General features: G+C 37.4%; 1 protein-coding gene across 1 annotated transcript; it reads left to right on the top strand.

Moving 5' to 3' along the window:
* Positions 1-9,608: 9,608 nt before the first annotated feature.
* On the top strand, positions 9,609-14,219 carry irx1a (iroquois homeobox 1a). Its single transcript, XM_061951072.1, has 4 exons — positions 9,609-10,192; positions 11,455-12,529; positions 12,647-12,722; positions 13,388-14,219. Exons 1-4 carry the CDS (start codon positions 9,950-9,952, stop codon positions 13,461-13,463), a joined length of 1,470 nt encoding a protein of 489 aa, XP_061807056.1. The 5' UTR covers positions 9,609-9,949; the 3' UTR covers positions 13,464-14,219.
* Positions 14,220-15,099: the final 880 nt, after the last annotated feature.

Raw genomic sequence — 15,099 nt, 5'->3', positions numbered from 1 at the left:
ATGCAACTTTACTGATTCTGATTTAACATTTAGGAATCCAGCAGTCAGGTTGAACACTTTTTATATAAGCTCCCCAAACCTGAATCACCCCCTGTTTCATCACAAAAAGTGTTGTTTATCTGTCACAGTCCTTTTTGGGAGGAAAACTTCCTAATATCATGTTTACGGTCTTTCTGTACTTGCGACTCAGGGACACATAGTATGCAAAGCAGGCTGCTGAACAGTGGTGTCCAAAGTGCGGACCAGGGCCCATTTCAATCAATCAATCAATGTTTATTTATATAGCCCTAAATCACAAGTGTCTCAAAGGGCTGCACAAGCCACAACGACATCCTCGGTACAAAGCCCACATTTGACAATAGAATGACAATAAAAAGGAAGTCTAAGTCTAAGTCTAATTTTCAGCCTGCAGCCTCATTTTTATCGTCCCTTTGCATTCTAAATATGATATAGACTTAGACTTAGACTTAGACAAACTTTAATGATCCACAAGGGAAATTGTTCCACACAGTAGCTCAGGTACAAAGGATGGAAAGTGTAAGGTTGGAAAGGATAATGCAGGTATAAAGCCGACTAAAAATGTATGGTAGTAGCAATATAAAATATAACATTTATGTAATATTTACATAGTATATATACAGTATATGATATATACTGATATATTATATTATTAAATTATATATTATATAATAATGAGATATTACACTAATCTGCTTGGTCCCCTATTATACAAACATGTCAGTATTTTGTTGAGATAGCTTAACCTGAAGTCACATGATTTGTTTCTTTTTTTCATTTGCGAAATGTATTTATTGGAGATCTACCTGCCAGCAGTTTGAAGTTGTTACTTTCCATTTTAAAACTCATTACTGCTATTCACACAAATACTGAGCATTTAGCATTCTCTTCCCTTACTGTACCAAAAATTACCTGATCTATGACCTTAAAATTGAGGTACGTATACTGACTTGTGATTGTGACATATAGGAAGAAAATAACATGTCAGAAGGACTCACATCCCATCGGTATTTCTCAATTGACTAAAGTCAGTCCAAGAACAAATATCAATCAATCAAAGTTTATTTATATAGCCTTAAATCACAAGTGTCTCAAAGGAACTAAATATGTGCAAAATGCTTTAGTAGACTATAATTTGGCCTTTATGAGAAACTAAAAAGAATTGGCACATCAGGGCGAGAAAAAAACTCGATACAATGAGAAAACTTGGAGGGGACCCCCCGAGAGTCCAGTCCATAGTGGGGGCCAGCAGGGGATCACCTTGAGTGGAGACAAGTCAGCAGCGCAGAGACGTCTCCAACTGATACACAGATGAGGGGTCCACCCCGGGTCCCGACTTTGAACAGCTAGCGCGTCTTCTGTGGTCACCTAATATATATCTTCCATTCATCCATTTTCTACCGCGTGTCCCTTTCGGGGTCCCGGGGGGTCGCTGGAGCCCATCTCAGCTGCATTCGGGCGGAAGGCGCAGTACACCCTGGACAAGTCCCCACCTCATCGCAGGGCCAACACAGATAGACAGACAACATTCACACTCACATTCACACACTAGGGACCATTTAGTGTTGCCAATCAACCTATCCCCAGGTGCATGTCTTTGGAGGTGGGAGGAAGCCGGAGTACCCGGAGGGAACCCACGCAGTCACGAGGAGAACATGCAAACTCCACACAGAAAGATCCCGAGCGCAGGATCGAACCCAGGACCTTCCAGTATTATTCCTCACATAGCAATTGTTTCCAACATTTTTTATGGATGATACCACCAATCATATCACTCTTATATGGCATACAACTTTTAGGAGGCTTTTTTATAGTCTCAATTTAGTGTATTAATCAGCGTCTATAACTTTGAAGCATTGATATATTTGACAATTCCGCCTTGCGAAAGCATTGCTCTGCATTTCTGTATAGCATTTGCAATTGCAAAGGAAATTCTGATTAAAAATAACTTGTTGCAGTGCCATACACCCTCCAAACATTGTAAAGCATCAAGCAAATTGGCAAAGATTAGCGCCCAGAGGGGAACGACAGCCATCCAAGTGTTTGGCTGTCAAGTGAACACTGTCGTGACCTTATGAGACCCAGAATAGGCCTCCTTTTATGAGCCAGGAAATTCCTAGTTTCCTTACCTATAGGTGTGGTACAGTTGTCTGTGTATCAAATATCTCACAGTAAGACCACTGCTTCTCTTACTTGAAAGCTGTGACGCAGTTTGGGGAGTTTGTTGTAGATAAAAGTACACTATGTACGTGCTAACAAGTTGTGATGTTCAAATCATTTTCATCTAATCTCCTCTCCTTTGAGGGAAAAGGAGTTTTGGTTTCAACACTTAATTTGATAATCTACGCAAAAGACACAAAAGGGACATTCTGCAGATTCTTAACCTTTTCTCAACTTTGGCACTCCCAGAGGCAGGAAAGGAGTATCTTTCACCACAGTTATTAGTTCACATAGACACCCTTGACCTCTGCGGTGGTAGCCAACCATCAACATAACTGCTGTTATTGTAATACAGGTTCACTATGACTTCTATTCGAGTCATTTAAGTCTGTGTTTTTACTCACAGGTCATTTTTTATGGCACGGGTTCATGTCTTTTTGGATCGAATGGAAAAAAAATCATTGTTGCTTACATTTATTTTAACGGTTGTCATTTATATGTTAATATAACTCTTCAGTGACTTTGTTTGTTTATTTATTAAAAGAGACGACACACATTGATGAACACAATAACACATGTTGGGTAAATAGGTTTTATTATAGCAAAGCAATCGCAGTCACTCAATATAAAAACAGACTCACACAGCGGTAAAATAAATAATACAATGAAAATAGATTTTAAAAATATAGGGCTGTCAAACATAAGTAGTTACCTTATGTGATTAAACACATAAAATTAGGGATGTCCGATAATGGCTTTTTGCCGATATCCGATATCCCGATATTGTCCAACTTTTTAATTACCGATACCGATATCAACCGATACCGATATCAACCGATATGTACAGTCGTGGAATTAACTCATTATTATGCCTAATTTGGACAACCAGGTATGGTGAAGATAAGGTACTTTTAAAAAAAATTAATAAAATAAAATCCATCCATCCATTTTCTACCGCTTATTCCCTTCGGGGTCGCGGGGGTGCTGGAGCCTATCTCAGCTACAAGCGGGCGGAAGGCAGGGTACACCCTGGACAAGTCGCCACCTCATTGCAGTAAAATAAAATAAGATAAATAAATTAAAAACATTTTCTTGAATAAAAAAGAAAGTAAAACAATATAAAAACAGTCACATTGAAACTAGTAATTAATGAAAATTAGTAAAATTAACGGGCAGCACGGTGGCAGAGGGGTTAGTGCATCTGCCTCACAATACAAAGGTCCTGAGTAGTCTTGGGTTCAATCCCAGGCTCGGGATCTTTCTGTGTGGAGTTTGCATGCTCTCCCCGTGACTGCGTGGGTTCCCTCCGGGTACTCCGGCTTCCTCCCACCTCCAAAGACATGCACCTGGGGATAGGTTGATTGGCAACACTAAATTGGCCCTAGTGTGTGAATGTGAGTGTGAATGTTGTCTGTCTATCTGTGTTGGCCCTGCGATGAGGTGGCGACTTGTCCAGGGTGTACCCCGCCTTCCGCCCGATTGTAGCTGAGATAGGCTCCAGCGCCCCCCGCGACCCCAAAGGGAATAAGCGGTAGAAAATGGATGGATGGATAGTAAAATTAACTGTTAAAGGTTAGTACTATTAGTGGACCAGCAGCACGCACAATCATGTGTGCTTACGGACTGTATCCCTGCAGACTGTATTGATATATATTGATATATAATGTAGGAACCAGAATATTAATAACAGAAAGAAACAACCCTTTTGTGTGAATGAGTGTAAATGGGGGAGGAAGGTTTTTTGGGTTGGTGCACTAATTGTAAGTGTATCTTGTGTTTTTTATGTTGATTTAATAAAATAAAAAAAAAAAAACGATACCGATAATAAAAAAACTGATACCGATAATTTCCGATATTACATTTTAACGCATTTATCGGACATCTCTACATAAAATATCACATTAATCATCTATTCACGCCATTTATTTTGACTCCTTATGTTTATTTTACATAAGCGTGGATAGTTACCTGAAAGGTCGAGCAAGTTGCCTTATGGTGAGTGCAAGCTAAAAGACACGTCAGTGCAAAGATCAGGAGACCGATCGCTGGCTAATTTTACTTCAAAATACACCCTGACAGGAATCTAGCTAAAACTAATAAATGACGCGCATTCAAGTAAAACAGTTAAAAATGTTTCTGTATGACATTCTAACAATAATATTGTATAAATATCCAAATATTGTAGTCTTTTCTTTAGTTCATTTAAATTATGCATGCACGTGTTAACCTGTGATTAATCATGTTTAATCCAAATAAAGAATTGTGATTAATCTGATTTAGAAATGTAATCACCAAAATCACAAAATCACCAAAATGATTCCGGAGCGCGGCGACTCCTGCTGCTCACTGCTCCCCTCACCTCCTAATGGGTGGAACAAGGGGATGGGTCGTATGCAGAGGGTAATTTCACCACACCTAGTGTGTGTGTGACTTTCAGTGGTACTTTAACTTTAACTTTAATAATTTGGCAGCACTAATAAAAACACAAGGATATAGCAACAGCTTTGAAATAGGTGAATACTGTTTGCATATTCGGTTTGCCTGTAACCTTTTAGTTTTAGTTTGTGTGTGTTGCACCTCACAATATCTGACCTGGTGCCAAGTCCTGTAGATTTTATTTTATGAATGTTTTGCTGTATAGCAGTGGTGGGAGCATGTCCAAAAAGAAAATAGCACTTTTGAATACTAAATTTTCTTATATGGTATCCAAACATATTGTCTAAAACATACAATGATGATAAAAAGGTTTTCTGTCAAATATCCTAATAGCTCCAATATATATCTGTTCAATGTATTTTTAAAATAGTGAAAAACACCACGTTTTCAAGTAATATTCAATATGGAAGAAGATCTTTAGTGTATCAGTATGCAGATTTAAATTATGGAAGTAGAAAATGGATGAATGGATGGATGGATGGATGGATGAATTAGGATAAAAAGTCAAACAATGCACTAATATGATTATGTATGGGAATTGATACGATTTTACCGGTTTTGTTTCCACTTTCGATTATGCTTAACAATTCAGTTCCTTAACGGTGCTCTTATCAATTTTACGTTGCGTAACAAGGTCATCCCCACCCGGAAGAATCGTTAAGGGATCCGTTTGAAAAAATGACAAATGATTCCAAGGATTTAAAACACTTGAAACCGGTTCTGAACAAGAACCGCATGTTGATTCTCATCCGTTAATATAATCCAGTTTAATTAAGTGTGTTCAAATTTTTACAAAGTAAGGAAGAATAATCTTGATACACCTCTTTAAACTTATCAAAAATGTGATATTCTTATTTATCTCATTATGTGAATCACAACTTTATTGTAACTATTTATTTTTTTTTTTTTTTCATGTATTACTTTATTCATTATTATTTGTGTATTTATTATACATTATATTGCAGATTGAGCACAGAAAGTAAACAAAGAAATGTGTAAGATATTACTATGAAGTAGAACAGAGTTAGGGTAAAATAAGCTTTGCTTCTTCCTTTCCCTTTTTCGAACATGTTGTAATAAAAAAATTAAGATATGTGAATTACCATATTGTTACTTTATGCATGTTTGGAAAAAAATAAACATAACCATACAGTGAAGATATACAGTATTGTTACTGCATCAGCTAAGAATTACCATATTGGTTTAAAATATAGTCAATTAAAATTAACTGTGTTCCTGACTTTTAATGTGTTTCTTAGATGACAAATTTGAGTCTGTAATAACACAGAGATATTTAAAATGAGAGACTAGTTCAAGTTCCTCCCCTCCCAAAAACACATTATACCTTTAATGTCTACTTGTTGCCTACTGAATATCATGCATACTGTGTTTTTTTGTGTTGTATTTAACAGTACCAGTCATGAATACTATATAATAATGATATAGCAATAGTATCATCACCATGAATACAAATGATAGCATCATCAGCATACATTTAAATATATTAAACTACAGATATACATCAGCTAGATCATTAATATACGTTAAAAAGAGTAAAGGCCCAAGGACGGACCCATGAGGAACACTGACAGTTTTTTTTTTTTTTTAAGATAGGGGATTTACCATTTATCAGGACACACTGTATGCTTTTTGTTATATTTGATAAGAACCACTTTTGTGTCATCAGAACACACACACACACACACACACACACACATATATATATATATATATATATATATATATATATATATATATATATATATATATATATATATTGAAGTTAAAGTTAAAGTACCAATGATTGTCACACACACACTTGGTGTGGCGAAATTATTCTCTGCATTTGACCCATCACCCTTGATCACCCCCTGGGAGCTGAGGGGAGCAGTGGGCAGCAGCGGTGGCTGCGCCCGGGAATCATTTTTGGTGATTTAACCCCCAATTCCAACCCTTGATGCTGAGTGCCAAGCAGGGAGGTAATGGGTCCCATTTGTATAGTCTTTGGTATGTATGTATATATTGATTTAAGGACTATTGCAGGGCGATGCAACTAAATTATTCTTTAGAGGCCACATTTCACTTCTCCTATGACCCTTATTTTGAAAACCAGCATTCTCTATAACACGCACGTTTCATTTTGTTAGAGTTACAAATGTCCTAAAATAAATAGCCCTGTTTTGCAGAATACATGTGTCCATTGCAGTACACGGTGGCCATAGAGGGGTTAAAATTTAAATTGTTGCTAGTTGTTCATTATTCCAAGTTCCAACAGGAGCACTCTATTGTTTGAATTATATCAGATTTGATGCACACGGGGGACCAGTATGGTATCATTCTTGGGAAGGATTTGGCCCCCGGGCTGCCAGTTGAATAGTGCTGGTATACTCTGTCATGGGGTCTATAGGAACACAGCACCATATGAGTCTTTGAAAAACTGCCACTGCTTTTTTATTGATACTTCCACGTGACAAATGATTAAAATAAGTAATTAACATGTCAGGAAAAAACTCTCTATTGTACTAAAACAGACTTTACGCTCCTTCATTTTAAATGATAAAGGTGCGGTTTGAGTCAGATTCTAACCGAGATATGTGATTAAGTTAGGAATAATTTCAAGTGACATGGGGATGCTGCTCTGATAAGAAGTATTCCACGCTGAGTAGGCCTATAATATCTCTGGATGTGGCCCATTAAGGCATAGCAGCTAATGAAGAGCCTCCTGTAGATTTACATGATATACAAATATCAGATATGAGAATCTGCAGGATTTGCTGCATTGATGCTAATTGGACTCGTCTTTGCAATGTGTGTGCATGAAAAATATATTGTGATTAATGAATATTTTATTTATTTATTTTGTATTTCATTTTAGTGGCCTTTTGTCATTTGTAAGGTGTTTCTTTATTCTAAAGCCAAGTGCATGGGAACTCTCCAGTACCACCTCCACAGCCCCCCACTCCTGCGCACATTGCAGCGGGTTATCGCAATTGCCATTCCTCCCCTTCTTTCTGATGTGTTACCCAGATTACCATCAGTGCCCCTCAGATATTTTTTAACAGATCCTCGGCGCACGGCAATATCCACTCGGAGCCATCTGGTGCAGATCAAAATCTATACTGACTTCTTGGGCTTGCAGTCGTTAAAGGTATTAAATCTCGATCTGCAGAATAACCCCCTCTTTGACTTGGGAGGTGGTGGGCACTATAAGGAATCAAATGCGACAAAAATATATATACAGAAGTGTTAAAACATGAACTCCCAGGAGAGGAGAGCAAAGGAAAGGAGGAGGTTTGTCTGCACTTTATTTTTTTCAGCTGGAAATTTTCTGAAAAATGCATCTGTATCTGTGCTGTCACATTATTATTCATCTGGGAAAAAATAATAATGTGACAGCACAGATATTTTTAATCATCTAATTTGGAGATTTTGTTTGTTTTATGATTTTTTTTTACAGCACAATAGTTGTAATATACAGAAAAAAACCTAAGGCAAACACACACACACACACACACACACATATATATATATATATATATATATATATATATATTTTATTTTATTTTTTTTTTTTTTTTTTTTTTTTTTTAATTATCATTTATTTTATTTATTTATTTTTTCTGTATATTACAACTATTGTGTTGTAAAAAAAAAAAAACATCAAAACAAACAAATCTCCAAATTAGATGATTAAAAGTATCTGTTCTGTCACATTATTATTATTTTTTCAGATTAATAACACTTTTGAATTTGGATTAATCATGATTAATCACAAGTCAATAGTTAAATAACCATTAAAAAAAATAGCCCAGTATTTGAACGCAAATGTATTGTCAGAATGTTACTGGAACATTTTTTTTAATTGGTGCACTTGAATCCACTACATTTATTTGCTTAAAACTTATTTGGTAAAGTTTTATTGAAGGTATTTGAATTGCAATTTTCCTCCTCACTCATCTTTGCATGCATTGGTTTGATCATTGACAATATTAAATTGCATGATTAATCTGCGTATATACATAATTAATGAAATATTTTTTTGTGATTATTCACATAGACTTGTCCTAAAATGTAGATTTTTTGGGGGATTTTTTTTTTGGTCTGTATTGTAAATTAAATATGCAAGGCTCATTCTTTTTGCAGGGACTTGAATGGACTTTGCAGCCTGGTGGTGTCTCTCTGCAGCCTTTTCCTCATTCCTTTTCAAAGACAGAGGGGGGAAAAAGTGAAGTGGCTCTGCTGTTACAAAGGACAACAACAATCTGGTTTAAGTCCACAAAACACACACAGATGGAGAGAGTGAGAGAGGGTGGAGGGAAGAATTGGTTGATTAAACCATTATAGGAAATCAAAGGGAAACTGCAGAAGTTCATAATAACAAATAGTAAAATAACAGACAAATGCGCGTTAGGTGTGAATTAATGTTTTTTATTATTTTATTTTTTTTAATTTATTTTAAAAAATCGATAGGGAAGGTATTGGGAAAAATGACAGTTTGAAGTTAGATGTCAGGAATTAAGTTAAACAGCAAAAAAAAAAATGCCATTAATTACAATTGAAATCTATTCAAAGCAAGTTCCTTTCCTCTGACGGGTTTACTTCCCCCGGTGTCGGACAGCTGTAAAATCGCGTCGACAGGTTGTCATACAACAATCAAAGCCTTCGTTGAATGGATTCTAAAGCTTGAACATTTAACATACAATAAGTCCAAACACGGGCGGAGAGCGAGAGAGAGTGTGTGTGTGTGTGTGTGTGTGTGTGTGTGTGTGTGTGTGTGTGTGTGTGTGTGTGTGTGTGTGTGTGTGTGTGTGTGTGTGTGTGTGTGTGTGTGTGTGTGTGTGTGTCGAAGAGAGAGAGAGAGAGAGAGAGAGAGAGAGAGAGAGAGAGAGAGAGAGAGAGAGAGAGAGAGAGAGAGAGAGAGAGAGAGAGAGAGAGAGAGAGAGAGGCCTCAGCCAATGTGCGCTCACTCCATATTCACATTATCCCACATTGCTCCAAACGAGGAGGAGCTTGTCGGCTCAAGTAGAGGATGCCAATCAAAGCTTCAACTTCAAATTGTATCTGAGAGATCAGCCTGGAGACCTCAGGGCCTGGCCCGTCAGTCTGTGCGCAATTGGTGATCACATCACATCCAAGCGGACTTTCGCGCAACCCCCAAAAACCAGAGAGAGGAAGCCGAGATTTAAAAAGAGCGAAGTGTTTCCTCTGCGCGTCAGCCTCAGCAGCTCTCGCTTTTTTTTTTTTTTTTTTTTGATCCTGGGTTTGTTGTTTGTTTCCACTTTTTTTAAAATAGATTGTGGACGCTCCGAGTTGTGCGTCAACCCGGCGGTGGAACATGTCTTTCCCACAGCTAGGCTACCCGCAGTACTTAAGCGCCTCGCAGGCGGTGTACGGGAGCGAGAGGCCGGGAGTGCTGACGCCTTCTTCCCGTGGAGGGAGCACCGAAATCGGAGGCAGTCCGACAGCCACCGCGGCGGCGGTTACGTCCGTGCTGGGCATGTACGCCAACCCGTACGCGCACAACTACAGTGCGTTCTTACCTTACACCAGCGCGGACCTGGCACTTTTCTCACAAATGGTAAGTTTTAAAACGTTGTTGTTGTTGTTGTTGTTATCAATTGAACTTGCCGCAATTCTAAATGGAATACAATGCAGGAGGTAGTTGTGTTAAACTGCATAAAAGTCTAAGGTGTGTGTGACATAAAAGTCTGAGGTGTGTGTGACAGATTTAAAAAAAAAAAAAAAACTTCTCCTTTCTGTGTTATTCCTTCACAAATGAAAAAAAATAGAATAGAAAATTAATATTAAATTATTTAATCAACACAAGTCACCAACATGTAGTTGTGCATGTTTTATGATGATTGTATTTGTATTCATGTGCCTTCTTGTAATTGTTATGCATCTGTAAATCACTTTTTGAATGGTCTTGTGTACGAATTGTGCTCTATAAAAAACTTGCCTTTTACTAAACACAATATTAGGCAAGAGGATTGAACTTAATATTTTATCATATATATTTTTTTTACTGCCATGATTCCTAATTTGAATCGTGCTCTTTAAAAAACTTGCCTTTTACTAAACACAATATTATGCAATTGAACATAATTTTTTATAATAATTGTTTTATTTTTTATTTTTTTACTGCCATGATTCATAATTTAACACACACAAAATATTTTATTTAGAACAATGCACTATAATAAATTAGCCAGAATATACAAGATATTGCATTTAGTCCAGGAACACGGAAAAACAATAGTTTAATATAGTCTGCATTTAAACATTTAAATTAGAACAATTCTTAAAGTGACAATATGACTGGGATTTTTTTTTAGGAATGATGTCATATGCATTTTTAAAACTGCAGAAAGTGGGGAAATTGTTTAAGTATTCAGGAGGCTGTTTCAGAAATGACTTGTTTAGAAAAAGGAAATTATTTTAATAATAATACAAATGGCTAATTGGCACACAAACTGTAAAAGTTGGTTCTACTAATTGCACAGTAGTAGTAGTAGTCATTTTATTTCAGACTCAGGGGGATCATATCACAGAAAAAAAAATCATACAACAAAAAAAAACAAATAAAATAAAAAAATCAGAAATAAAATATAATAAAATAAACGTGTATAAAAATAAAATAAATAAAAAACACTCCACAATATTCAATGTCCAGCAGACTGGATGGAAATCTGACAGACCATTAATGACATTGTTGTCTGACTCTACAAAGTAATTATGAAGTTATTATTTACAGACAAAAAAAGTAAAGTTAGCAGTGCTATAGTGCATTTAACTTTTTTTTTTATTTTAAACTGACATATTGATATGCATTTTCCAAAGGGATCCCAATACGACCTGAAGGACAGTCCTGGCGTGCACCCTGCCAGCTTCGCGGCCCACACCTCCCCTGCCTTCTACCCGTACGGCCAGTTCCAGTACGGGGACCCAGCCAGGCCCAAGAACGCCACCCGGGAGAGCACCAGCACCCTCAAGGCCTGGCTCAACGAGCACAGGAAGAACCCTTACCCCACCAAAGGCGAGAAGATCATGCTGGCCATCATCACCAAGATGACCCTGACCCAGGTCTCCACCTGGTTCGCCAACGCCAGGCGGAGGCTGAAGAAGGAGAACAAGGTGACGTGGGGCAGCAGGAGCAAGGAGGACGGTGAGGACGGCAACTTGTTCGGCAGCGGGGACGAGGCCGAGAAGAACGAGGACGACGAGGAGATCGACCTGGAGAGCATAGACATCGACAAAATCGACGATAACGACGGCGATCAGAGCAACGAGGACGACGACGATAAGTCCACGGAGGGGGTCCACGGGGGCGGCGCGGGGGAGCTGCAGGACACGTTGGAGAAAAGACAGGCCTTCACCCTGCAGGCCCAGGAGGCCTTGGACAAAACCAAAAGCGCCATTTCCGCCCACGCAGGCTGCAAATTAGAAAGCCCCAACAACACCACGAGAGTTCTGTCCCCACCTGGAGGCTTCCCCTTGCCCTCCAGCAATAAACCCAAAATTTGGTCCTTGGCAGAAACCGCCACCGCGCCGGACTCCGCATCCCAGAAACCCACCTCCCCCTCGGGTCCGGTGACCCCCTCCCACGCGCAAATCCAGACCCACCCGGCCTTCCTCCCCAGCCACGGACTGTACACGTGCCAGATTGGAAAGTTCCACAACTGGACGAACGGAGCTTTTCTGGGTCAGAACTCCTTGCTGAACGTGAGGTCCTTCCTGCAGGGGAACCATCATCACCACCACCACCATCATCATCAGAACCAGAACCAGAACCAGCACCTGCAGGCGGCCCGAGAGCAGCAGCCCACGCCGACGTCAGTGGTGGTGTCCCCGGCTGCAGCTGCGGTGGCCCTCGGCCACGACAGCAAGACCCCCATGCACAGCCCCAAACACATAGGTACACAACGTTGACATATTTCATATCTGCTAAAAAATTTAAAAAAAATAAGTATTCATAATTATAGTGACAGAAAATAAGCGTTGTGAATATTGTTTATTATTTATTCCCTTATAGAACACGAAAATGGTCTAAGATCTGATTCTCCTCCAACACCCACCCTCAAGCCTTCTTTTCGACCAATCCATGACAGGTACGTTTTTATTATTTTTTTATTATTCATAATTTATTTTAATTTGCTAAATTTATTTTTTAAATGTTGCAATAAAAAAAAAAATTGCACAAAAAAAATTGTGTAATTAATACATTTGAATTATGAATAATACATCCCCGCTATATCTACCCCAGCAAATACAGTTAAATAGGGGAATAAAAAGAGTCATATAAATAAAGCACAGTTTGTTTGGCGAGTGACAGGGGTCTTGACTCTCATCCCACACCCCCTTTAATTCCTCCCCCTGCGGGGATAGTGTGGCTACTTATCAAGTCACCGAGTAAAACGGGCTCTGTCTGGGCTGTGCTTTCGCTAAAGACCCCTGGGAGTCCCCCGGAGCCCGGGGGAGCGCTCTCACAGAAAGAGGGAAGGGAAGAAAAAAAAAAGCTTTACCTCTGTTTCAAGTACAAAATAAACCCCCATTACTCCCTAATGTGGAATATAAAAAATATTTGGATTAGAAATTGATTCATTATTTGAGGCAGCATTTAGAGAAGAATGATTTTCCACATTATTATTATAATTGTTGGTACTATACTATCATTATTATTACTATTACTACTATTTCTACAACTAATACTACTATTATTAGATACTGATTATTATTATAATGAATAATGTACATTCATGTTTTCTTTATTTAGATCATCTCTGCCTTCCAGTGCAAGGAGTCCACAAGACGCCACACAACTGGTCCTCACTGCGCTCTCTTCGGCTTAATTATTTTTTATTTTTTTTATTTTTATTTTTTTGGTGTTTGAAAAAAACAAACACAAAAAGACTGTACACCCCCTAATAAGGACAATGAACAATCGTGATGCAGCCTTTGCAGCTTGAACAGAGCAAATGGCGTTATTTGGTAATATCCTGTGGATGGATGGATTATTCCTCTATTGTTGTGAAGACCATTAATCGCGCCTATAATGTTAATCTATCTCTCTACACCTATGCCCACGCAGATTGGGGCATTTTTGGTGGGCTTTTTCTTTTGTTATTATTATTATTATTATTATTATTATTATTATTATTATTATTATTATTATTATTATTATTATACCTTGTGTTTGGTGTATTTTCTTTAATGTAAATATCATGTGATTTAAATTTGTAAATAGGAAGCGTTGAAGGAATTCGTCCAGATCGTATATTTTGCCTAATAAACTAAATATTGAAATTAAAATGAACCATATTATTATCATTATTATTTTATTATTATTATTGTTATTATTATTATTGTCATTATTATTATCACAACCAACTAGTTACTTATTAATGTTATATCATGTGGGTGGGAATTAAAGGAAAAGGAAAACATTGGCTTGCCTGCCTAATTGTATTCAAGTTTGGGAGGAAAACCATTGAGGTGCTAATAAGTGTCCAGATGGTTTCTGGTGACAGTAAATGGACAGGAGCAGCTGGGAAGGTCATTAAGTAATAATATGGGAACGCCCAGTCCAAACAAAATCAAATGGTTAAAATCTAATCTGTCAGAGGGAAAAGTCGATCCAAAGATACATAATTTATATATATATATATATATATATATATATATATATATATATATATATATATATATATATATATATATGTGTGTGTGTGTGTGTGTGTGTGTGTGTGTGTGTGTGTGTGTGTGTGTGTGTGTGTGGGTGTGGGATGCTGTCATATGTGCAGAGACTCATAGTGATTAGTAGACTACAAATCAGTTGCTGGATTGGTCATCAAAATAATGTATTGATTAATTGGTTGGGTTTAAAATGGGAAAAACAGCTGTGTTGTGGATGCACGTTTTATTTATTTCATGATTCTTTTTTTTATTATTGGCGCTTGCAATGCCTCACTTTAAACTTTTTTGCGTGAATTATCCTTCCACTACAAACAAATTAAAACGATATCCTCTGTGTGCATCTCCTTAGCTGTTTTTTTTCTTCCTTTTTTTAAAGTTATATTTGTGGGTTTTATTTCCCGAAAAATTAGTAAACTGTTCCTGTGGATAAATGAATTAGTTGCCTAAATCATATTTGTTTTGCTATATTACAGCGACCTCTATAGGCAGGAGACAAAATCATTATTCACCCTGCAGAGTCAATACATCCTTACATCATCATGAACAAATGGTACAATTTGATTAAAACTTTTTGAAAATGTCAACTTGTTAGTTAAAAGCAGGTGACTCTCAATTATTATACTTATACCTGTATGTATGTATATATATATATATATATATATATATATATATATATATATATATATATATATATATATATATATATATATATATATATATGTCTTAATAAGGTTATCCAAAAAATAGTGCTCGATACCGTAGTAGAGCGCAATATATGTATGTGTGGGGAAA

The sequence above is a fragment of the Nerophis lumbriciformis genome, linkage group LG04, assembly GCF_033978685.3.
Source record: "Nerophis lumbriciformis linkage group LG04, RoL_Nlum_v2.1, whole genome shotgun sequence".
Taxonomy (NCBI): domain Eukaryota; kingdom Metazoa; phylum Chordata; class Actinopteri; order Syngnathiformes; family Syngnathidae; genus Nerophis; species Nerophis lumbriciformis.
This window is presented reverse-complemented; position numbering and strand designations above follow the sequence as displayed.

Coding starts and splice junctions, on each gene's coding strand:
- irx1a (XM_061951072.1), top strand. CDS start 9,950: ATGTCTTTCCCACAGCTAGGCTACCCGCAGTACTTAAGCGCCTCGCAG. Junction 12,530..12,646: donor GCACAGCCCCAAACACATAG/GTACACAACGTT, acceptor ATTCCCTTATAG/AACACGAAAATGGTCTAAGA. Junction 12,723..13,387: donor TTTCGACCAATCCATGACAG/GTACGTTTTTAT, acceptor TTCTTTATTTAG/ATCATCTCTGCCTTCCAGTG.